The sequence below is a fragment of the Uloborus diversus genome, chromosome 1 (genome assembly GCF_026930045.1).
Source record: "Uloborus diversus isolate 005 chromosome 1, Udiv.v.3.1, whole genome shotgun sequence".
In the NCBI taxonomy this organism is placed as follows: domain Eukaryota; kingdom Metazoa; phylum Arthropoda; class Arachnida; order Araneae; family Uloboridae; genus Uloborus; species Uloborus diversus.
This window is the reverse complement of record NC_072731.1, coordinates 2,870,251-2,897,109: the sequence shown is the minus strand read 5'-3', so window position 1 is coordinate 2,897,109 and position 26,859 is coordinate 2,870,251. Positions and strand designations below refer to the sequence as shown.

Sequence of the window (26,859 nt, the reverse complement as noted above, 5' to 3'; positions counted from 1 at the left end):
AAGTTTCTTGAGTTATGCGTACCTGCTATTCCCCAGGAAGTAACCAGCGGAATCAAACAAAATTTAGTCCATATGTTGCCCCCCAACTCAAACGGTGTTTGAGCTATAGAACATATTTTGTCGTCAATAGTGACTGATGTATCTCAAGAAATAATACACGGAATCAAACAAAAATTTATCGACAAGTAGCCCTCATAAGAGCTGATTCTATTTTGGTGTCAACAGCGGAAAGGGGTGTGGAGCAATCGAACGTTATGTTTTTTCTATTGTGAGTGCCATACCTCAAGAAGTAAAGCTGCGTTCTGAATGAAATTTGGAATAAATATAAATCCGTATGTAAACAGGCGTTGGTTCAATTTTGGCGCCAATCGCTCCATGTGGGGCTGATATTTTTTTTTTTTTTTTGTAAATAAAAAAAATAGCTTTATAATTGCTACTGCAAAGACCATAATATTAGTTCATTGTAGTGTCTGCAAGTTCTTCGGTTTATTTTAACTATTTTCTCAATGTAGGATCCTCGATATTAACTAAACTTTTGTCACAATTAAAACTTCAACCTTTCTAATATGGTTTTGTTTATTTTTCGGTAGTTTACAGCGAATCTCTAACAGTTTTTCGCGTATTCCTGGTTGAGAACCAATGGCTTAGTACCGTCTTCTCTGATACACACACATCGAACATATATAGTGAGACCATAACAGTAATGATTTTAGAAAAATGACTTTTGTTTTTGTTCTTTTCCAATTGGTGGGACTAGTGTCTTTAAGAAAATATTGTTTCCCGACAGTTCAATTCATGTTGAATGGGAAACTACGACGCATGAAGGAGAAATAGCATATTGCTCATTCTCCTTTCTCATAAGCAGATTTCCATATGTCTGCGAGGCAAACTGACGAATGAAATCTGTAAAACAGCATGAGCGGCAGAGTGGTGTGGCTGATGAACATCCACAAAAACTCTCCGAAGTAAGCTTTCTGTCCGTACTGTGACTCGACACTTTTCGCTTCAAACGTGTTGATGATCCACATGGTGAGGTTGCAAACTATGAGGAAAGTGACTATTTCTCTTCCGGGCTTCTTGTACCTCAGAGACTGAGTGTTGCTGCACCTCCTGAGGCCGTCGATGATGAACGGCGTCTGCAGAAGAACTTGGAGCGGCACGAGCACCCACATGATGGACCTCAAGAGGTTCTGATTGTGAAATTCGCTCATGATTGTGAGAAGAGCTTGCACGAAAAAGAAGGGCAAGGGAATGAATAACAGAACGTCGTCTAAAAACGTAATAGGATGGTAGTTGAAGTCCAGTTTGGATAATTGCTTGTAAGCCAGAATCACGCCGCCGAGCGTGACGATGGTTAATGTTCCGTCTTGAAAATGGTGGATCGACACTCCAAGTGCGTGGTACTCTTTGCTGCTCATGGCGACGAAGAAGACTATGATGGAAATGATTGACGTCATCAACATAAACAAACCGGCGAACAGTCCTTTGTTGGAGGCGTGGCAGTCTGCGCTGATGACCAGGTTGCTTTGATAGATAACTTCCTCGGTGCCGTCCGTTCGGTCGATTTTGTGGTTGAAGTGGTGCGGGTTCGCTCTCTGGTGATCCTGTCCTATGTTGTGCCAGACGATGAACCATACTCCGGCAAGCAGAAGATTAAATTCGATGGTGAATGGATACAAGTAAGGGATTGCTTGAATGTTGTTGAATGACAGTATTTCGCTCGATACACACAAGCATTCCGTCGAGTTGGGCATATGATAACATGATAGTTCATCTGTTGGGAGGAAAGAGAAATTATTAAACTTAAATACTTCTGGATAGCTTTATAATAGTAATACATAGTGATGTGCCGGATCGTTAAAAAAGTAGATCCACGGATCCGGATCCGGATAATTAGTGTCAAGATCCGCGGATACGGATACGGATCTCAATTTTTTTTGCCCAATTCAACTATCCAAGTTTAAAATTTATTACGGAAGGTATTCCCGTCATAATAATAACACTGTTTCTTTAAAAAATGTCATCTACGCCGAAAATATAATAAAGACTATGAAACTGACTCTTTAAAGAAATCTGCGTTAAAATTGAGGGAGAGTTGGAAGAAACGGTCAGCGCTGCATTAATGCTTAAAAAGAATGTGAAAAATTATTTCCAGCTTGCTCGGTAGATGTGGGATACAAGAGCAAGAGTGTAAAGCAGCTACTGGATTGGCTAGCAATAATTTTTCGCATTTTATTTCAGCATAAATGCAGCGCTGATCCATTCCACCCAGATTACTCCGACCGACGGAATAACAGAGCCGGGAACACCTTTACAAACAGTAAATGGAGAATTTTGTCTTACTCTTTTGAAGGATGCGGAGAAAAACCAAAATGAAGAATTAACAGAAACCTCGAATCAATAACAAATACTAGCATTAAACTAAAAAAAAAAAAAAAACATGTCTCAGAGGGCCGTTGGCATCTGAAATAATACCTTATAATTTAAATAGGGAATATAACCTAATTTTAAACGGAATTTAAGAGTCTTTTATTCAAATATTTAAGAATTTTTAGAATAGAAAAGATCCGTTTAAGATCCGTCAAAAAAGTAACGGATACGGATACAGATCTTTATTTTCCCTCGGATATCCGCGGATACGGATATCCGGAACATCACTAGTAATACATATCAGGTTATACTTAGTAGGGGAGCTAGGGGCTTGATGTAATAGGGGTAAGTAGTAACAGTGCTTTTTCACTAAGAATTTGAACTTTATTAACCTTTTTTTTTTTTTTTTTTGACTCATTCTTACTCTTATAATGTACCACGTCGCGTCCTCACCGCCAGTGTCCCGCCAGGCGACGCAGTGAGTGGGTGTGTGTGAGCTCTCCGTTATTGGCAGGTAACGTATTTTTTCACTTTCGTACATTTTTGGTTAGCTTTATTATTTTTGACTAAATAGAGCTTTCAATATTTTATTTCGTATTAACATTTAACTATGTATGATGTATTATCATAGTTTTCAAGGTTACAAAGTTGTTTGAATAGTTAACACGCTAAATATGAAAAACTATGGTTTGGGGTTAATTGTAACAAAATCTCGGGGTATGTTGTAACAGGTTACAACTTGCCCCATATTGCTGTATGTTATTTCTAATGTAATAAGGGATTTAAAGCTTCCGGTGTTTGGCCTTTAAATGTAGATATTTTTTAAGACAGCGACTTTGCGCCCTCTTTTGTCACTGATCGTCCAGATCCCACTGAATAATCAGAAAATTCTCTAAATGTGATTGAAAATTTATCGTTGAATCTCGAAACTGCAAACGAACCAACTCCGAGTTGCTCTGGTCTAAACAAATTTTCCCCCTCGAAAATTAGACCATTACTGAATCATCATCATGGAAAACAAATATAAATAACAGGCGTAAAATTAAGCCCACTGTTTTGACAGACAAATCTGAAAAAGTGGCTTTGAGAATGGAATATGAAGAAAAGATGAAAAGAAAGCAGAAAAAAGATGATAAAGATAAAGAAAAAGTAAAGGGAAAAAGCAAAGGTAAAAAATCTGCGAACAATAAAGATGGAATAGAAAGAGAAAGGAAAAGGGTTTTAAATTCGGAATCTCAATCTGAAGAGTGGTATTGTCTAGTTCGCAGCGAAGGGTACCGTCATTCAAAAGGTGATTGGGTTGAATGCATTGTATGTAAGATGTGGACACATGTAAGATGTGTCGGAGGAGATACTATTTCTTTTGTTTGTATTAACTGTAACTCAGATGAAGACTAAACTTATTGATAACTAGCTGTACCCGACGCGCGTTGCTACGCCAACAAAAAAATACATGATTATACTGATTTTCATGACAATCGGTTGAACGGGGCAGAAGTTGCTACTCTGCAATGCCACCTGGTGGCGAGTGGCTTCAATGAGCATATTATGCACCTTCTCCGTGGAAAAATACATATATACAGCAATTTTCATAATAATCGGTCCGAGGTATCAAGTGAAGCCGTGACTATACTCAAATTTTGTACTCACGCAGTTTGCAAGATCAATCAATCGCTAAAAAATAGAAAAAGTTTAAAATCCCCCCGTTGCATGAAAAGCCATAAAACAATAAAAAAAGAATTTATTTGTTCAAACTGAAGAAAAATGGCAACAGCTAACTTCTTATCAATGAGATCTTTCGTGCGAATTAATTTCTGCAGCCGATCATTTTATTCGTATTTATCCAATGGATTGTGACTTAAATTGGAATAAAAAAGGAACTATCGATCGGATTTTTTTCGAACTGGTCTATAAACATTCCCAGTACCAAAAATAACAAACGGTGAAAGTTTCAGCCAAATCTGCCGGGTAGTTTTTGAGTTCATGGATGACATACAGACAAACATTCATTTTTATATATATAGAAGAGACTTATGAACAGACTGATAATTATAAGATGTAAGAACTAAGAGATAATTAAAATATTTAATTTGGAGGTTTATAATTTAACTTATTGTGATTTGGAAGTGCCTAGTTTGTATATAAGTACCTATGGTAGAATTTTAATGCAAAAAAGGATAATAGTTTAAAACTAAGATATTTAAGTTGTTGATTCCCTTAATGTGTAATTCAGTTAATTATTTAATAGTAGATGCATTTAATAGAAGTATCTTATTATTTTCGTTAAATACCTAATTATTTGTTGAAAACAAAGCAAAATGTGAAGAGAATAAATGATTGGGGTAAGTTGTAACACTTCTCTTTTTTTAGAATTTTTTTTTTCCTCTTGAAAGAGATACCTATAGATGTGATGTTTTTTTTCAATTAGACTTCATAGAAGAATAGTCAGAGTACCAATCAAAATTTAGTTAGTGATAATTTAACCAATACATCTCAAGATATGACACCATTTGTAAAAATTGTTACAACAAGCCCCTCGCTCCCCTAATCAGTTCTGCCGAATGTGGTTAATATATTCTGCTTAAGAATAGTGAAACAATGAAATATAGTTTTTTTTCTTTTTTTTCTCATGAATATTTCCACCGATGCCCGTAAGAAAAGAGCTGAAAACGTAATTCCTTCAATCCAAAATCTTACAATATTTTCAAAAATAAAGTTCGTAGAAATGTCTTAACGTAAATTCGGAAAAGAGAAAAAATGAAATAAAAAATAAGCATTCAAAAGTTAACCCTTAAAAAACTTTATTTTCTCCCCCTCTCCCCTTTCTTGGCTTCTCTAACAGACTCTTATGATAATGTATGTGTGAGATATTATCGAGTAAAAGATATTTTGTTGATTTCATTTAGGCAATGAATAGGATTAAATTATCTCAATATGCATTTTTTGAATTCATCATTTTCAGGGGTGCCTACCAGGCGGGGCGTGGATGAAACTGAATAGTTAAAATTTTTCAGGGACTGTTTCTGGGGATTCTTTTTGCTTTTTTGAGGAATATCGTTCATGGAGGGAGGGTGGAAGCTCCATAATATTGTGGGAAGGGGGACGATATCGCCTTCGCGATGGACTCCTCGGCAGGGCCTGATTAACGCACGGTCCGGCGGGTCCGCGGACCTGGGTACCACAAGTTTAGGGGCACTAAAATAGCCTAAACTAACTTAATTCCTTCCTTTTTTTTTCTGTTAAAGTGAACGTTCCTTTTCAGCTTTGAAATCGTTTGAGAAGCTGCGTTTCTCAGGATAATTTACAGGCGTTTTTCTTATTGACCATTGAAAATTCTGTGACATCAATATTAGATTTCGATCATGTGATCGACACATTTGCCTCTGTTAAAGCCAGAAAGAAGCCTTTTTAAAACTTAATGTCAGAATTAGTTTTTTTTTTTTTTTTTTGTTGATATTTTTGCAGTTTTAAATTGTTTTTTAATTCATTTTCACCTTGAGGTAAGGCAATTTTAACTATGATTAGTATGGTGACTATCAAGTGTTTGGTATTCAAATCCCAGGTTTCTGTAGTAATATGTAGGTTTCTAGTATAAAACATTGACTTTGAAATTTTGCTGATTTTCTCATGGGGGGGGGGGCACCAATTTTTACTCAGGACCTGGGCACCAGTTTATCTTGATCGGGCCCTGCTCCTCGGTAATTCATATATTTATTAATATTTTTTTAATTGAGGCAAAATTTCGCAAAAATCAGTTGTCAAAACGTATGTTTGAAATGATTTGAAATCCTAATTTATTGAGAAAATATATTGACTTGATTGTGAAAAAAAGTGCTAGCAAATAAAAAATTAGGCTCGTTTAGAGAGTTCCAGAGTCCTAGAACGGAACTTCTAGTTAATATCGGCTTCCAAATAAGGGACATATTTCTTAAATGTTTAGTGGCGCCATCTTTGCATAGAAGATAAAGCTAACCTTTTTTCAATATATAAATGGTGATAAATTAAATATTATAAGTATTCACATGCTGCCATGCCATCTGTGTTACGTTTAACAAATTAAAATGTTAATAATTATTTTCGAATTTGTGGCTTAGAAAATATTTTCATGTAAATTTAAAATTGGAAAAGTGACTTTACAGTTTCGAAATTTATGCTCTAAAACTTTTATTGTAACAAAATCGTTTCGTTAATTACTTAGTCATTAAGCTTCTGAAAATATGTATCCTTGTTTAGGTTATTTTTAAAAAAAAATCTATTTAAGAAGTTTTTTATTTTTTTTAGTTAATGGTTCCGAAACACAAACCCAGTGTCAGGAAGACTAGAAATACGTAGATTTTAAGTCGGCTGAGATTTTTTTTTTTGAACAAAAAAAAAGAAGAAAAGAAATGCAGTTTTTTGATGGTGTATTTAACAATATTGCTAACCATATTGTAAAATGATTATGAAATTATGAAGTTTGACAAGTACTCTAGATTTAATATTTAATGACGCCGTCAGTTTAACTAACAGTTATGGCAATACTAATTAACAGACTTGGTCGAAATTGTTTTATGTATTATGCTCCCCGATTGCCTGAAGACGCCTTGACCGATTCTTTTTCTGTTTGAAACGGTACATTTATCTTGGTCGCTTAATGGTCATCAAGTTCGGGTATGGAGGGATTTTGTAAAAATCAAGGTACTTCTTCAAACTTCATACTCGCGCTTTGTTGTTTGTAAATTCATAGCGTGTCACTTAGTGAAACGATTTTTATGGTTTTTTGTTTAATGGATAGGGGTGATCTAACTTAGGTCCCAAACCTTTGCCTCACCATATTTGTTCTTTAGAAAAAAGTTATGTACCGAAAACAAAAAACTTTATTAAATTTCCCAACTAAACGATTAAATATAAAACCCATTGTAAAATAAAGTACCATAAAACAAAGGTACCTATTCAGTATAAGTCAGGTACTGCCTGATCACGGATTGTATGGAAAGACAAACATCCGTTTTACAGCCGGAAATGGACGAATCTATTATTTTTTTAGCGATGCCAGCTTTTGCAGAAGCAGAGTCTCATTCAAATGAGCGGAATACGCGCATCAAAAATTTTTACTTTCCCCCTCATTCAGATAAATTCGTCTTATTTGGACGTTTGAAAATTCCATACAATCCGTGGTCGGACAGTAACTACTTTCTTTACTCAGTGTTAAAGAAAGTACCTTAAAACATTAATATTAATCAGGGGTGCACACCAAGGGACTAGAGGGGGTTCGTTTTGAGGGCTATTTTCCCTTTTTCAGGGGCTCTTGCTTTGGGGGAGTGTTCGTGATATTACGGAGGGCTGCGCCCTTGCGCACTCCCCCTAAATATCACCTTTGTATTATTCATTAGTGTTCATATCGCAAATTTTGAATAAAGGCTTCTCTGAAGCAAACAGGAAATTTATTTAGTACCATTGCTCTAGTATTATTTTGATCTTCATATATTCATCATCACAGTGGAGACTCTGTTTCTAGTGTGGGAGGCCATGTAAAGAGAAATGTGACTTTTATCACGAGTTACGTGTCACGTATTATTAAGAAATGTAAATTAGTTTGGGAAACCATTAACATTTAAACGGTTCTAACTGAATTAGCACACAAATCAATTCTGGAGAGGAACAAGGATTAGTTTTTAGTACCAATCGCACGAAATTTAATGCGGATTTTTTTTTTTCAAACCTTCAAAAAAGACATTCGCAATTCCTCGGAATCTTTTTATGTACATCACCCGATAACTCGAACGCGCATGGACCAATTTGGAAAATTCTTTTTCTTTTTACTTTCTTCTATATCTAATATATAGAAGAAAGTATTGGATTCGTGCAAATTTTCGAATTTCGAATTTTGACGGATTCGAACGTTTTGAGGTGTGCTGAGTCCATTTCGACTATTTTTGGAAAATGTCTGTCTGTCTGTGTGTGTGTATGTGTGTGTGTGTGTCACGTCTGTGTGTGACCAGTTTTTTGTGGCCGCTCTACAGCAAAAACTACCTCATGAAATCGAACGAAATTTGGTACACATATGTGCCCCTATGTGAACTTGTGCCCATTGGTTTTTGGCGCAAATTCCTCCAAGGGGGGTGGAGCAATGGGACGTTTTTTGAGTTACGCGTGATTGCTATTCCTCAGGAAGTTACTGGCGGAATCAAACAAAATTTGGTCCACATGTTGCCCCTAACAGGAGCAGGTGCTGATTCAATTTCAATTTTGGTGTCAATAACTCAAACGGGGGTTGAGCTATAGAACGTTTTTCGTCGTTAATTGTGACTGCTGTATCTCAAGAAATAATGAACGGAATGAAAGAAAAATTTATTGGCAAGTAGTCCTTAGTGGGTACAAGAGCTGATTTTATTTTGGTGTCAACAGCTAAAAAGGGGGTAGCGCAATCGCCCGTTCTTTTTTTCCATTGTGAGTGCCCTATCTCAAGAAGTAATGCTACGTTCTGGTTGAAATTTGGAATATATGTGAATCCATATGTAAACAGGCTTTGGTTCAATTTTGACGTCAATCGCTCCAAGAGGTGTTGATTTTTTTTTGAATAAAAATAGCTTTATTAATGCAACAATAAGAAAGATAAATCGTAATAGATTGTCGTATGCGTATTTCCCGTGCTTTTAATTGTATGGAAATGATCGGAAATATTATCTCAATGATTTAAAATTTTTAACTGTTGCCATCTTATGTTTGTTAACAAATAAAATATTTGTAATTAATTCAAGCAAGGCTTTTAAAATAACTTTCAATTTTCGCTCTTTGCTTTGCTTTTGCAATAATTCAGACATTGGGATGGTCGTCAAGTTTTTGCATGTGTAATTTTGTTTTCATTGGGAATATTGCTTCCTCGTCAAGTATAGGGAGGGATCAGAAAAAAAAAGAAAAATATAGAAGAAAGTTTCGTGATAGCCACAGCATACTAGTTTTGTTTGACTTCCCGGGTGATCTCATGGTCATTAAGTCAGTATCTGAAGATGGGTTTCTTGAAAAATCGAGGACACTCTTCAAATTTTATCGGCAAAGTTAAAGCGAACAGATCCTGTATACACAAATACAAATACAAAAGTGACGACCAACAACAGGCTCTGAGCCCAGCTAGACTGGTCCTAGTCAATTTACAATCCCCAGTGAAGATCAATGGCCCTCTTAAAACTATCTACTCCCTTGCTCATTACCACCTCTTCCGGTAAGCTGTTCCAAGGTTCCACTACCCTGCAAAAATAATAATTTTTCGTAATATCCATGTTAGCCTGAAATTTAAATAGCTTAAAACAATGACCCCTTGTCCTCTTTTCAGTGCTAAACTTCAGCCCCGTAACATCTTTTATTTTAATAAATTTGAACAACTGAATCATGTCCCCTCGGTCTCTTCTTTGCTCAATACTGTACATTTTTAGCCTTCTAAGCCTGGAATCATAGTCTAAATGAGAAAGATCTCTACTTTTTATACGATCTCTTAATTTTTAATAACCTTTTTAAGTCAGGGCCTCCTATAAAATACTACCAGTAACATGTTAACGGACTTGACTGGTAAGGGACATGACAGTAACATTATACTTATTTTCATGACAATCGGTTGAACGGGGCAGAAGTTGCTACTCTGCAGTGCCACCTGGTGGCGAGTGGCTTCAATGAGCATATTATGCACCTTCTCCGTGGAAAAATAACGAACTGCATTTCTCATCTAGTGTGCAACTTGACAGGGATTTTGTTTTTTCCCAGTATTTTCACCAATCGTAAATTGTTCTTATAAATACTCCTTCTGCTTTGAAATGAACTTGAACTGAGCTCGTAAAGATAGGGACCATCCAATTTCATTAAATTGAGTTTTTGGCAATGCAGGGGTATTTATTAGTTGAAAATTTGAAGCATTTATATAAGATGTTTGTAAGAGCTTCTCTCTATACATCTTTCGTATAAAATCCATTTGCAAGTTGAGGTCAAATGTATGTCAAGAACAATTGGAATAAATAGATTTGTTTGGCCGAAAAAACAGGATGAGTATTGGTATGATAATCTAGACATATTATGCACAATACATCTGCCTGTACCTATTTCAAAACGGGCATTTTCTATTCAAGAAAAAGACGCTCTTACTGCCCAAAGCTATTTATGTTAAAAGATACACATTTTTGTATTAAATTAAAAATAAATATGTTCAAAAAAACTATCTGGGGGTGAAAAGATTAAATAAATAAATATAAAAAAACGCCATAACGTACTAACTTCGAACGATTATATTTCCAAAAATAATAGGAGTGACACCGATTTTTTTTTGTGCAAATGTTAGACAAACATGTTGGCTATCAACCTAATTTAGTATTAGATCTCTGCTATGAGGGCGACAGTTGTAGTTAGATTTTAAATATTTGTGTTTTTGTGAAATTTATCGAATAAAAGTTCCAATATCTTCTGGCGCCCTTATAGTGACACCGATTTTGATACATATTTTTGATGTATGTAAGTGTGGCTAAAAAATGATCTAAAAATGTTGGTGTCATCATGAAGGCGCTTTGAGAAAATTAGCCTTGAATATAGAAAAAAATTCATTTTCGGTCATTTTTAAACGGAGTTCGTGGCCGTCGCCCTCGTAGTGACACCAATTTGACAGCTGTAATAGTATCTAAGAAGACCATATAATAGTATAGAATTTAAAAATCCATGTCATTATAGGGGCGCTTAAAGCAACAAGAACTTTAAAATCTGCAAATTTGAAAAACACGCAAAAATGTGCCACGCCCCCTAAACGGCAAGGCAGACAAAGCTCATATTTTGCACAAACATTACATTCATGATAAGGAACAACATTTGCAAAAATAAAGAAAATTAAAAATGTCAGCAATCACAACCTGCCTGATCCTTACAGACAATGGCTCTTAAGCATGTTATTTTCATCTTTTACTCTTCATTTATAGTAACAATTTTCGGAAACTTGATGAGGGAAAATTACTCATTTTTAGGCACTTTTCAACCTCTGGCAACCCTGATTAGTTCACGTGAAAGAGGTAGGAATTCTTACTTTCGCGTTTTATTTACAACTTTTGTGTAACAACAATTTTTTTTTTTTTTAAAGACGCCATTTTGTGAAAAAAAAATATTTTCAAAGTGGCTACGTCCAGACAATTAATTCTACATCCTTCTTTAATAAGAATTAAACTTAACTTCATGTTTCAGATCACCTGGAGCATCGAAGTCACGTCAACCAGCAGACCCCCCCCCCTTTTTTTAGAGTCCCCACTTTGCCAGCCTCCCCAAACTTCAATTTTGATTTTTTTACAACTACTATGCATTTTTTATACTTTTAAAGTATTAATAAAAAACCGATAAAATGAATAGTAAATAAAAAATTATTAAATAAAAACAAAAAACCCGACTGCGTAAAAACCAAAAAAGCTAAAAAGAAAAATGTATAAGCCCCGTAGTTTAGAATGTATTAAGTACTACTGAATAACTACACCGTTGAAATAGTTTTATAACCGTACACACATAAGACAAAGCAAAAGTTCAAAAGCAGAATAGAAGGATCAACAATCGGGCACATTCAAATTTTACGGGGTTCTTGAATCCGAAAGGAGTGGGCTACGACTGTTGATCCTTCTATTCTGCTTTCGAATTTTTGCTTTGTCTTATGGTGTGTACGGTTATAAAACTATTTCAACGGTGTAGTTATTTGGTAGTACTTAATACATTCTAAACTTCTGGGCTTATACATTTTTCTTTTTAGTTTTTTTGGTTTTTACGCAGTCGGGTTTTTTGTTTTTATTTAATAATTTTTTATTTTACACTTTTTAGTTAATTTTCATTGACTTAGTTACAACGATTATAAGACGGTGCATTTCGCAACCTTGTCATTTCATTGATTGAGTTTGTTTGTATCGTCAAATTTATTAAGTAACTTTCGGTGATCTAAACTACTGTTAATTAGTCCCTCAAGGGACCTAACTCGGCTTAGAGCTACATGTGCTTGACCTTCGACAAAAATGCGTGAACTTAAGTCAACCACAGCACAGCTATATAAACAACCTGTATAGCTCATGATGATGCGAAATCGGAAACGTCGTCAGTCAAATCTTTCTCGCAAAACTAAAAAAGCCTCCCAAGAAAGTACACGTCGCGACACTCAGTCCCTTGAATCAAGGCAAAAACAAATGCAACATGTTAGAGATGAAAATCGAATTAGTAGACTCTCTTTCTTTCGGTGCTTATTGCACGGGTTTATTTTGAAGAGGACTACAATCTGAGTGTCTTGCCATCGTTACGCATGATATGTTTTTTATTACAGTACAGAATACATATAAAGAACACATGAAAGAATTTACATCAGAAAGAGGGGAAAGTACATCCGGAGCGAGAGTGTCTTGACCCACCACCTCTAGTGGGAGAAGCAATCGCTTTGACCACTCGGCCACTGAGACCCCAATTAGTAGACTTAGTAAACAAAAACATTTCAGGCAGCGAAAACTACCTGCATTTATCGCACGCAGGTAGCGTGCGACACAGTGTGCAACACCAAACGTGCACCAATCCCGAACTGACAAAATACGGCAACTGGTTGTTGATATGGTGAATTTTGATTACAGTGAAGCCTGTGTAAGTTGACCACTCGCGGTGCAGTACTTTGGCGGTCAACTTAGACAGGTGGTCAACTTATAAAGGGCGGTAATGTTTTTTTCTTTTTTTTTTTGTCATTTCTTGCACCATGTATTCATTTTTTGAGGAATTCACCCTTACTCTTTCTGTTCAGCTCCACTTTCATTTTTCAACATTATTGAAAGTGAAACAATAATTAAAAATACTATTCTAATACTTTTGTTATTTTCAACTTGTTTTTAACTATATTAGACACTTTAGTTTTAGAAATTCCATATATGCCAGCTATTTTTCTCTGGCTTTCTCCATTTTCAATTACTTTTAATATTTCATACTTTTTATTAATCTCAAGCTCCACTAACTTTCTTTTTGAAGCCTTTTTATGTAAAACTTATAGCACGAAGAGCAACAAGCTCGACTCTCCCAGTTCATAAAGGCAAAATTAAAATGTCCTATCTCTTAATCCCTTGCACCAGAAACATGTAACTTTACTCATTCCTCATTAGCTGGCCCAGATCTGCGTACCCGCAGTGCGAGGGGCCAGCGTCCTTAATGGGGCTAACGGCCCTAGAAATTGATGAAAAAATAGGAAAAAAAAAACAACTAGCACTAAGGCTTATTCGCTTTTCAAATAGACACTGCTCGCCACTAGGGAGAGGCCGTACATATTTTGTTGCAGTGGGTCCAAAATGTATAGATCCGGGACTGCTCTTTTTAGCAGAATTCCTGTGTTGCCACAACATATTGCAACTGAAAGAAAGGACTTCGAACTTTTCTACTGACAACTATTTTCATTGAACAGAGTACAAAAAGCTGTCTCAAATAGAACAACAAATGAAAAATAAGTTTGGAGAATAAAGAGCAGTATAAGCTTTATGCTGCTGTTAAGTTCGTAAAATGCTATAGTATGTCATCAAAGCTTTTTTTTTTTTGAAAGCTATCCAAAAAAAGATATTATTATTATTATTATTACTATTATAAATAAATAAATAATAAAGTAAAGTAATATTCTGAAGAAAGTTTTAAAAAAGAAACCAAGTGGTCAACTTACAAAGGGTTTTTTACAATACTCCAGACCAAATTTGGCGTACATTGGTGGTCAAGATAGACAGGTGGTCAAGATAGAGAGGTTTTCCTTTATTATATGAGATAGGGCTAGTTCCGTTCCTGACAAAAGCGGTCAACATAGACAGATGGTCAACTTACAAGGGTGGTCAACTTTACAGGTTTTACTGTACTGTCACATCTTTAGTGACATTCCCAAGGTTAAGACAAATCGATTGACGTAAGAATTACCAAAATTGGCCAAGGCGTTTAGCCTGTAGAACGCCACATAGAAACGGGCATACATACATAGACTGATAAACACGTTACCCTCCTTTGCGTCTTGCACGCGCAGTCGGGTAAAAAAACTACTGTTTTTTTTTTCTATTACGTCCGTAAAATCACCTTAAAATCAAGCCTCTAGACTAGAATAACCCCTTGATTCTTTAACCAACAAAGCCTAGAATTTGCCGCAGTTCTACTGGGTTCCACGGAGACAGTTGGATTTTGATTACTGCTGATTTAGGCAATATGTTGTCATAGCTGAGAGACAGAAGAGAACGTAGGCTCACCTGTATTGTTTTTCTCTTCGTTCATTTTTGCCAGCCTATGCTGGTAGTCTTCCAGCGCATCTTCCACAATCGTTCCGAACCAAAAGCAGATGCATGTTGCCATGATATGCATCACACCAAATCGAGCCAGCTCTTTATATCGGTAGATTATGACCTAGAGGAGGGGAAAAAAAATATTTTTCAAAAAGATAGTATCCTCATTTGGAGTATGCTGTTTAGTTTTGGTCTCCTTATCTTATGAAAGATATTAATGTATTGGAAAGCGTTCAAAGGCGGGTTACAAGGCTAATAAATGGACTTTCTCACTTAGACTATGATTCCAGGCTTAGAAGGCTAAAAATGTACAGTCTTGAGCAAAGAAGAGACCGAGGGGACATGATTCAGTTGTTAAAATTTATTAAAATGAAAGATGTTACGGGGCTGAAGTTTAGCACTGAAAACAGGACATGGGGTCATTGTTTTAAGCTATTTACATCTCAGGCTAACATGGATGTTAGGAAAAATTATTATTATAGCAGGATAGTGGAACCTTGGAACAGCTTACCGGAAGAGGTGGTAATGAGCAAGGGAGTAGATAGTTTTAAGAGGGCCATTGATCTTCACTGGGGATTGTAAATTGACTAGGACCAGTCTAGCGGAGCCCAGAGCCTGTTGCTAATCGTCACTTTTGTATTTCTATTTGTATTTTGATGAATGGAAATGACACGTTAGAGAAAAGAGAGGTAAATTTAAAAGGTTAAAGAGAATTAAATTGTTTTATAAACGGAGAAGATACATTGTTGAGTGAAAACATATTAAATAATCAAAGCTAAATTAAGGTAAGGCCCGTATAGTTGAGGAGCCGACGCATCCGCGATTTTGGAGCAAACTTGATCCAGTGCTTTGCAGCGATAGCATTGCTGCTGATGTTTACATTTCTTTAGCATAAGTTAAATTGAGTCAAATGGGTGGTTGTTCGGCTGTTAATTGTGCCAATAGCTCCAAAAAAGGATTTCAGTTCCTCTGATTTCCAGCAGATGCATAAATAAAATGTAGTGGATAATTAATTGCCGACGAAGTGACTGGCAGCCTGGAAATGGAGCTCGCTTGTGTGAGGTTACTACGATTTATTTCTCACGATTTTACTTTCACTACGATATAAATGCTCCGTAATCTTTGCTAACATGTTGCAGTCTTCTACCGAATGTCTTTTATTCTGTACTAGTGGTACCCGCACGGCGTTGCCTGTAATAGAAAATTAAAAGGTCTTTTGTTTTACCTGTGTATTTACAAATAATGTATGGGGAATTTTCTCGCCATGGCTTGTAACATGGGCTTGGTAACATGGGCTTGTGCCCATGTTACGGTTCCACGTTATGATAATTTCGTAATTTATTCCTCCATCTTATAGTGATTTTGTTCTTAAAATTGGAATAGAAAAAGAACCACATCGAATTTTCAAAACATCGCTTCGAGGTGCACACCCCCCTGCTACAAACTAACTTTGTGCCAAATTTCATGAAAATCGGCCGAACGTCTAGGCGCTATGCGCGTCACAGAGATCCTGACAGACAGAGATCCGGACAGACAGACTTTCAGCTTTATTATTAGTAAAGATTTCCCTGTTGTGCGATAAGTACGCTTGACCCCGCTTGCTCCAACATGGCGGATTGGCGGATGCGTCGTCCTCTCCAGCTGTAGGGGTTCTTCGATTTCGATTTCGATTCCGAGTCACAACTGACTACAACTGTATTTATGTGCCTTGCCTCCATTATTTTTTATACCGATAGATGGCAGCACCATCACCGGATCGAACAGTTAATGAGAATTTAGAACTAGACCAGGAGCTATTAGCTACCTGGTACTAGCACCCCCAGAGGTATCGTTTCACTTGGAGAACATTGAGACCACGAGCATATTTAACGTCGCCCAGTCCCCTTTAATGATGACGGTGGATCTTCGACCATCGAGGTTCGAACTCAGGACCCTCCGGCCCCGAATCCGACACTCTACCGATCGGGCTACCACGGCCCTGGTGTGAGGTTACTACGTTTTATTTCTCACGATTTTACTTTCACTACGATATAAATGCTCCATAATCTTTGCTAACATGTTGCAGTGTTTTACCGAATGTCTTTTATTCTGTATTTCCCTGTTATGTGATAAGTACGTTTTACTTAGGCTTGCTAGATGTCCCGGTTTGACCGGGATAGTCCCTGTTTTTCAACAAAATCCCGGTGCCTCGGCCGGTTTACTTCACGTCCCGAAAAAAGATGAATTTTATTAGATGTGACCATAAAATTCTAAAAATAATTAACTGTGAAGGATTATTTAGGATTGCACATTGACTTGTAAAATTAATACCGGATTAGCTGGTGAGAATTTTACAACAAAATTGAAACCAAAAAAGACTGTCTAAAAAGTCCTATAAAATGAAAAGTAGATCTAAATATTTTTCAATTTTTTATATCTCTTTCAAAGTGTTTTTCTAACTAAAACAAATTGTAAGTATTTACATTTAAGAAGCGAAATGCTCAAATTTTATCTACTTATATCATATTTTATCACCTCTGTTTTAGGTTTATAACTAGGACCCAATTATTCATAGTATTAAGAATAAACTGCCCTGGCCCCAAAAACCAGCCAGGGGTGTGTACCCTTTTGAATACTAACGACGCCCGGGGGGAGGGAGCATTCCGGTGTTTCGGTTGAACATTTCAGAAATCTGGCAAGCCTAGCTTTACCCCGCTTGCTCCAGCATAGCGGATGCGTCGTCCTCTCCAGTTATAGGGGTTCTAGTGTAAGGGATAAAGAGTATTCAGCGATTATATAACCAGTGGTGCAGTTGAGATATATATTCAGCAATCAGAGTTCTGTATATCAGTGTAGGGAAAAAGCGTCATATTTCAACCCTTCTAAGCTTTTTGACCTCTGGGTATCATGTGTATTTTACTAAATCAGAAAGAGCGTTTACAAATAGTATTGCGATAATTCAAGCTTTCAAAAATCAAAATAAGTGTTTCCAAACGACAACGCAGCAGACTAGACTCGTGAAACTTTCACGAGTAGTGTTCTTAACTGCATGCAGAAAACATATCTTCGGTGGCGACACCTAGTATCAGACCAGAGAAATTTAGGGTGACGAAAATGGGCACGGGGACGAAATATGCCTGCTCAACCCTAATGAAGTATTGTTCTACTTTCATATTAGGACTTTATTTAAACTGCTCATCATAGTGATAGAGTTGTAATAAAGCTGTGAATCATAACTCTGATTATATTGCTTTTGTATTTGGCTGAAGTAAAAAGTGTAAAAAAAAAACAAAAAAAAAACAAAAAACAAATCCGCATTTTCCAATCTGGTGAGTAAACTTTAAACTAAAATGGAAATAAATTGATAGAGAAAAATCAGCATATCATTCTTTACATCGATATTTCAAAAGCTTATAACCGTCACAAAAATGTGATATTTTTCCAAAATTGTAAGAGTTTTTCGATTTTGTTGAAGTCTTCAACTAAGTTAATGTAGTTTCAAGATACAGTGGCTCCCAAAAGTGTTCGTACACTTCGAAATTTTTTAGTAAAATCAAAATAACGCAAAACTGAATTCGAATATGAAGTCCAATATTTTTTTCACATCATTCCTATGTCATTCTAAATAAAACCCTGTTTTTCCAAAATATTGACGGATCTTCTTTTTGAAATGGGTCAAAAAACGAAGAGACAGAGAAATAATACGCCACAAAAGTCTTCGTACACTCAAATATTTTCGAATAAATTCATGATTAAAATTTATCATATATCGTTTTTTTTATTATTTTTGCATTGTGTTGACCCTTAAAAGTCATTTGGCTTTAATTTTTTGTTTATTTATTCCTTAATATTGTGCTTATTACTTTAAAATGGTTGGTATTCGCAAAAAAAAAAAACGAACACCATTCGAAATTTGAATTTTTTCTCACATTAGCAGTAAATTAGTTTGAAATGTCTCTAAATTATTTAATTTATTCCATTTTATAGTAAAGTGCTTGATAAAATGCTTTAAAGAAAAGAATCAGACCGAAAACAAGGTAAGAAAAGGTCAACCGGCGAAGTTGACAAAGCGTAATCGAAGATTTACAGTTAAAAAACTAATGAAAAATACACATTTGACTGCTGTAAAAGTTTCTACAGAGTTAAATGAGAATTTTTACCCTTAATTTTCACCTAAAAGTGTTCGCCAAGTTCTCTGATTAGTTGTATTAAATGGGACCTCTTCCTGCAGAAATTTTCTTGGCCGTGAAAAAAACAAAGTTTTCGCTTTTCGTCACAAAATCAATGATAAATAAGCTCAAAACGGTTTGAAATTACGTCTTACTTACAGATAGAAATGAATTCAAAATTTTTGGTTAAAATGTTGTAAATAGAAGAAAAAATTAGGAACTTAATCTTAAGAACTTAGTTGGACGAACACTTTTGGGAGCCACTGTATATATTTTTAAAGCGTAGTATTGAGCGACGATACATAGGTACAACCGAACTATTCGTTGGTATTAATGAGAAGCTAACAAATTAAAATTTCGAAGAAGTATTTCAGCAGATGAATTACCATTGCAGTTTCCCGGGGGTTGCTGAGCTTAGCATCAAAATATGGGTAGCATGTTTTAATTCTTTAACCAACACAGTCCTAGAATTTGCCGCAGATCTACAGGGTTCTACGAAGACAGTTGGATTTTGATTACTACTAGTTTAGATAATATGTCGTCAGCATATTGCTGTAAACGTTTCATTTTCGATTGCTTCCTTTACGTCGAAGAGGATCATCTCTTGCAATAGTCCAGCAGTACTTGACGAGCATTAACTCAGCTTAATGACCCTGAAATCTGCGATCCATTGAAGAGCTCATTTTGGGGAAACATTTCCCCATGCTCATCGCTAACAGCCACACCGTTTTAAAGAAAAATATGCTGGAAGAAGTGGAGGAAATGATATATATATATATATATATATATATATATATGTATGTATATATAAGAAACTATGGTCATACAACTTCTGTAGGCGTGTAGGCGCATGGAGAGGCGGCGATTGGAAGTGAAACGAGGTCAACTAAACGGCATTTTTTTTTTTTTTTTTTTTTTGCAGCCTAGCGGCAGCAAACAAAAAAAAAAAGGAAAAAAAAGTATAAATTTTTTACTAGGCTGGTTTTAGAGAATATTAGTTGTAATTGATGTAAATCTAACAGCTTAATTCACATTTTTCTTAAGATTTTGATGAATTATACACAAAATAATTTTCCCCGAAGAAACACTTAGACATGAATTAGACTTACGTTATTTACCCCAAAGCGTTTTAAGATGTCACAAACACTTGGTAATAATTTCATTAAGCAAATATGGCTTGTTTAAGTAAAATGATTTATTAAAATATCTAAACTATGAATACATAAACTTCAAGTTACTGTTTGTGCTAAATAATATTTCGTAAACAGTACAAAATAAAACGAATAATTATGATCTGAAAATTTTAACATTTCTGCCTTTTTTATAATTTCTAGTTTTAGTTCCTAAATTGGAAAAAAAAAATAAATAAACTATAAAAAGTGCTTCCCTCCCCTCAAATTGCCGCCACTGGGCACGTGATACTCTGAAAACTTCAGAGTACTTACAGTGCGAATTTTACTAATACGGTTAAGAATGTATGAGACATGTAGAGAGATAAATTGAAATTGAATGCTAAGTAAAAAAAAAAAAATGTTTCAGAAATAGATTTAACCAGTACGTAATAGATAAGAACCATATAGTAAACTAGTCTTAAGTATTATGAGTAGTTGATTTGTTAAGAATAGCTAAGAGTGCGATTGAGAAAGTCTAACTAGAGACAGAAAACGAGATTGATCTTATCTTAACCAGGAGCTAGAGTAAAATAGATGAACTCAAATAAAGCCACCATGACTTTGAGGTACAGTGGTTTCATTTCAGATCACCTGATGGATGCACAGTTGAAGCCAATCTATCGGTTGGTTTAAAGATAAAAATAGAAAGACTTCGTGATGTTAAATGAAGCATGGCGTGAAGGAGGAGGAATTTGAGCCAATATATTTTAATCTAGCTACTGGTTTGAAATAAGTTCGCTCTCATTTTCTGTCTCTAGTTGACTCTCTTAGTCTTACTCTCAGCTATTCTTCAGTCAAGTACGTATCTTTACAAATAATGAAGCTGAAAGTCTCTCTGTCCGGAGGATATCTGGATGTCTGTAGGATGTCTGGATGCCTGGATTTCTGTGACGAGCATAGCGTCTAGACCGTTCGGCTGATTTTCATGAAATTTGGCACAAAGTTAGATTGTAGCATGGGGGTGTGCACCTCGAAGCGATTTTTCAAAAATTCGATATGGTTCTTTGTCTATTCCAGTTTTAAGAACAAAAATATCATAAGATGGACGAGTGAATTCCGAAATTATCATAACGTGGAAACATAACATGGGTACAAACCAATTGGCGAGAAAATTCACCACACATTATTTGTAAATATACAGGCGAACCAAAAGACCTTTTAATTTTTCAATTACGGGCAAAGCCGTGCGGGTACCACCACTAGTGTTGAATAAAGTTCGGTGTGTCAAGTTCAAATTTAAATCAAGTTCCTGTATTTTTATCATGCTCAGTATGCTCTAATCGCTAAGGGCAAACCAGGGAGTTCAAGCATGTCATAATTTTTTATCATTTAGTGCAATGAGTAAACAGTGAGGAACTTTTCCCAAGATTAGCGTTAACCCCTTCAGACCTGGTGTCCGGTATACCGGACACACACTTTAAATAGCTGCTAATCATTTAATAATTGATTTAATTAGTTGATTTTTTTTGTAGTTGACTGTTTACATTCAACTTATTATAATCTGTGAAATAATTTTTCGTTTTGGGATTGACAACACTGACATTTAAGGATTGAGAGATAGAGAGTGGGTCATTTTTCCAACCGTGGATTCTCATCTGAAAAGCGAGTTTTTTTACCTGATTTTTTTTAAAGATATATAATCTTTAATTAATCGTTTCAAACGCTTATATTATGTTTTATAATTGTTTGTAAAACATTTTATAATGAAGTTTGTTCGGCATTTTACCGTTTTGTATATGAAATATTGATTTCAAAAATACAAGTCCGGAATATTGGACGTGCCATAACTCTTTTAATTTTTCTCCTACAAACCTGAAATTTTGTCTATAAGATTCCCTTTACCATAGTACACTGTGTACCAAATATTAACATCTTTGGTCCAATATTTCATAATTCCGACTGAAGGGGTTAAAGCGATGCAGAAGCACATGTTCTTACATTCGAGTACTTGAAGACCATGAAAAGCTGGTAGAAAGAGTAAAGCGGTTTCAGCGTGTGAATTATAAGTGAGGAGAGCTCTGCACATCCTTGGTCCCGTCTTTCTTCGTGGAGGTAGTTGAGAACTTGCTGCGCCAGCTGTAGTCCTTCGTTGATGAGGTGACCGAAGCAGAAAGCTGTAATAGGACAAGGATATTTTCAAAGATGATTGTCATCAAACTCAATTAATTACGTTTTTAAAATAGGGTGTCCACTCATGTCCATTTATACGCCCTTAACTTTTGAGTGCCTGCAGCGAAACTCATAACCGTGTTGCTAGGCCGAAACCCCATAGTGGAGTTAGGTACAAAGCGTTGTGTTTGATTTGGTGGACTTTTGGATTGTAGAATATAGGAGAAATAATAGTTGGATTCATTATAGCACATTGAATATTTATTAAATAAAATAGTACATATACAATTCTAGTCCAAGCTTAGATATTTAGTCAGGAGTTAAACATTTATACTAAAAACATTAAGGATTTCAAAAATTAAACATATCATAATTCTGCTCTCCATAGAAATTAAAACTTAATCTACTGGTTTAAACTAAGTAGTGGGAAGTAGGAGCTAGTATAGCACGTACCAAGATTTCGGTCCTTTCTCCGCGTTTCTATCATGACTCCGGACAAAACGGCTCGGAGAAAACCAGAGTTCTCGAAAGCTCTTCTGCCCTCAAAACTCTATCTTCTCTCCTTTCTAAAAATCCTAACTCCCCGTTTTATACCGGGAGATACAGTTCCCTGAGCGGGACACATTCTCAGAGGATCATAGTTCTACATCTGGAGATCCAGCTTCTAGGAAAACCCTATGTTTTATGGAGTAAGGAGTGTCACAAAGTGTCGGAATGGAATTTTGTTATTCCCAAGCCTTCTATTTTATGGGCTCGAAAATGTCAGAACTTCGGAAGTTATATCCTGCAGCTGTGACTCGGGGACGGGAAAATGTTTGAAATCTCCGAAGGAAGCTAACCCCTTTTGACCCAATGCGGGTGTCGCAGAGAGAGGAAAATGCCCTTCTGAATTCCAAGTGTCGTTTACTCAAAACAAGCGGAGGGAAACTTTCCCGCCAAAATGTGTTTACTTCTAATTCTCTATTTTATGAGATGCAACTGTTAGAAGAATGGGGGAGGATGTCCCTTTTCAGGCATGTGGGGCAGAAGGTCAAAATCGGGCCCCACAGTGTTTAAGTTTTATAAACCTACTACCAGTTTAGACTACCTGGTGATATCAACTACAGAGTCACATGACAAAAAACGGAGACATTGGCTTTCATATTTCAAACCCGGTAAGAAATGCGGAATGAAATAGAGAATTTGTACAAAATTTTTAAACATCATTAATTTAGTAAAAAAGATACTACTGGTGCGTGAATACTGAGAGCTTGCTTTCAAATAAATCCTTGGTGACGTGCTGAAAATATATTAAAGAGAAAAAAAACTTTTAGTTGTTACAAGGTACTACCTTTGCGTTTTCGATATTCAAACTCTCTCATCTGCAACATACAGGGTTAGCATTAAAAAAATATCCCGGTTTTAAAAATTTATATTTTATAAACTATTGTATTTACCACTATAAATGATACATAAAAACAAAAATAAACCGTCCAAGTTTTTTTGAACGTAAGTAACTACTTAAACGTACACATTCCACACTAGCGCCGTCAACAATTCCTACCGGAAGGGTTTTTTTGATCGCAACAGTCCTTACAGGGAGTTTTACTACTGTATTAGGATTGGCAGCAATGTTAAAACAAATAACTCTGGAGTGGGGCTAATTTTTTTATGCGGTTACGTCAAAGATAGTGTTTATACAGCACCATTGCCCACAACATTGCAAGAACTGAAAGATCACATTTGTGTAGCATTACGAAAAATCGACAGCGATTCACACTTCACAATGTATGTTACAGATGTCTGTTGCGTTACGAAAAGCACACACAACGAACATTCGTGAGGGGGGGAAATCACAGTTTTTCGTTATTCTTATGTATTATTCATAGTTCTAAGTGTAATAGTTTATGACATATAAATTTTTAAAACCAAGATATTCTTTTATGCTAATCCTGTATGTTTTTTTTTTTTTTTTTTTTTGCAGGAAAGAAAATTATTTTATTACGCATTAAATAGTTCCTGATTTACAGTTTGATAATTGATATATTTCCAGCGTCTCTCAAAATCACCAGGTTAACTCCTTTATTTGTCTCCAGGGAGCTCTGTTGCAAGTGGTCAGTGGTCTCATCAAATAACGCAAGTCACTTTACTATATCTAGTCACTACTTCAATACTGGATGTAGAAAAAAAGGAGTGGATTTTAAAAATTCATAAAGAAAAACAGAGCGCAATAGAAAGGTATCGTTAACGACCTTACTCTTAGAAAATCCAGGGAATTTTGTCAGTTTAAAAATACAAAAATACGAAGAAAATTGACTTGATAATTAATCTTTTACTAACTTAAAAATTCATTGCATACTTGAATGTTAGGAAAATTTTTGAAATTTAATTTTAATTTAACATTAATTCTATTTTTATTCTTCAAACGATGTGGGATAGTTCTAAATCTTCATTCTAAAAGGCAAGGAACTATTGGAGAAACACGTTACCCTCTAACATAAAATATTAAAAATGACTGCTCAAAACATGGAACTGTTACTGTCAAATACATTTGTATGTACTTTAAACAAAAGAACAAGCATTAATTAGACTTCTCAAGTTCTGTTAACTTGAATATTCGGTAATCCGTGCGACGCCAGATTAACTGAATACCAGTAGTGTTCGCGTTAATTGTAGTGCTTTTCTGACAAAAGGACATCCGGCATCGACGATGTTCACATCTTTTTTGGGTAATAAGAAAGGGTAATGGACGTTCAGTTGAGTCCTGTTTTGCAAAAGAATTCCAACTCAAATCCACGGCAATTATCCTTTTCTATTACCCGAAAAGGATTAAAACATTGCCAAGATCGGAGATCAATTTACCAGAACCGCTCTATAATCGGGATAGATTTAACACAGCACACAAACCTGCCAGTCCAGCCTTGAGGTAGAAGCTTCCGCTGTGTCTTCCAGTGAGGAACCTGTAGGGCGGGGCCTCATTCCCGAGAAAACTGATGGCGAAGTTGAAGTCGGTGCAGGTGCTGATGTTATCCGCCTGCAGCGAGGTGCCCAAGAGTCGACGCAGTATCTTGCGCTTGTAAATGAACAGGTCGATGTGGAAGAACAGCAACCAGCCGATTCCCATCAGTGAAATACAGATGCTAAATAGCTGCAAGAAGAATAACTGTTAAATATGATACTGTATGCTAAGGTGGGTCGAAATAACACTTTTTTCTATTTTCAATGATGGGTATCGTGGGAAAATGCCATTAGTTGCACTATTCCCATAAGCATGTGGTATTATTGTTCCTTTTTCGCAAATGCGCAGAAATGTCGACAATTTCCTGCTTTTTTAACGCTTTAAAAAAGTATTGTCAAAACGTTAAAATACTGTTTTCGCCTTATTTATCAGAAAAAAGGCAGTCTCGAGACTGGACAACGGAAGATTTATTGAATACCATAAGCACAAAGTGTTCAAGTTGCAATAAATGTATTTAAATTGGTGCTGTTTCGCCAAACTATGTTTTTCAGAAGGCAGCGGTTGCTTTTCGCGTGCTGCTGTAAATGTTTCATTTTGGATTGCTTCTTTTACGTCAAAGAGGATCATCTCTTGTAATAATCCAGCAGCATTTGGCGAGCATGAACTCAGCTCAATGACCCGGATATCTGCGATTCATTAGGCGCGTTTCCATGGGCACTTTCGACCCCGGAAAAACCTGCTTTTCACCGCATCCCGGTTATTTGCGGGGTATATGTGGAGTATTTCTCCTCCTGCTTCCTTTTGGAGTGAAAGCGGAGTTTTTACCCAGAATGCATTACGCGAAACAAGTTCATCTACTCGCTGCGTATAGCCGCTAAGGATGCTTGGTAAAAACCGCTTTCTCTGGTGCAATGGAAAACCTCTTTTTACATGGAAATTTGGAATTTTTCAATCGTTTTTTGCGGAACCGGAGCGGAGATTTACGGGGTCGAAAAGTGTTGGGAGCACGGCTGTTGGAGAGATATTCTTAAGGAAACCTTTTCTCTCGCTCATCGCTAACAGCTCCACCGTTTTAAAGGGAAATTTTGCTGAAAGGAAGTGGAGGAAATGGGTTTTCAGAGGTTTCATACAACTTCTGCAAGAGTTTTTTGACCAACTATTTCCAGTTCTCGTCTTCTCTGTTGTTTAGAAATACCTGTGACACACCCTTAAAGGCTTCCAAAATTCTTTTCCCTTTCCTTCATTTTTTTTTAATATCTAAAACAGAAATTTTCATAATTGTGCTACTTAAAGGGCCGCTAATTAACCCTAAGGTATTGTAAAACCATCTTTGTTCATAGCTTTCTCGAAGTTCTTCGCTATTACTAGCAGATTGAGCATGTGTTCAGGAAATTGGTGGGCCTACCAGAGAATCATTTTGGACATTTCTCTCCTCTGAATTTAAATGTCTTGAAGTTCATTTGTATCCTATGTCGTGAGATTTTCTATCTCAATCTGGGGGTAGAGGTTAAAAAGACGGTCTATCCATGAGAGATGCTTCTATCTACCGAGGAAAAAAGAACTTTAGTGAAAATTCACTACCCCCAGTTGGCTCTGTATCTTGAAAACAGAGCTATTCTCTAGTTTTCAAGTTTATAGTAGTTTTCTTGTTTAGGAAGAAAAAAAGCTTCGGAAATAACTAATTAATCATAAATAATAAATATTTTTGGTGCTGGGTAGTAATTTCTTCAAGACGATATTTAGTAAATACTGTACTGAACTTCTGAAATAAGGATATATCTCAAATATAGTACTGGATATCTGTAAGAGGATATACCTGTATATGTTAGAATGCTTTCTCTGTAGAGTGTAGTATTTTAGCTCTGAGA

The 26,859-nt window shown here is 36.0% G+C and overlaps 1 protein-coding gene across 1 annotated transcript in view; it reads right to left on the bottom strand.

Moving 5' to 3' along the window:
• Positions 1 to 575: 575 nt before the first annotated feature.
• LOC129234393 (proton channel OtopLc-like) overlaps positions 576 to 26,859 on the bottom strand; it is a 38,237-nt gene continuing 11,953 nt past the window's right edge. The window contains exons 3-6 of the mRNA XM_054868389.1: positions 24,940 to 25,180; positions 21,883 to 22,058; positions 14,592 to 14,745; positions 576 to 1,774 (exon numbers count right to left, since the gene is read on the bottom strand). Of these exons, the coding sequence (XP_054724364.1) occupies positions 843 to 1,774; positions 14,592 to 14,745; positions 21,883 to 22,058; positions 24,940 to 25,180 (1,503 nt within the window). The 3' untranslated portion in view covers positions 576 to 842. The remainder of the gene's footprint in view (positions 1,775 to 14,591; positions 14,746 to 21,882; positions 22,059 to 24,939; positions 25,181 to 26,859) is intronic.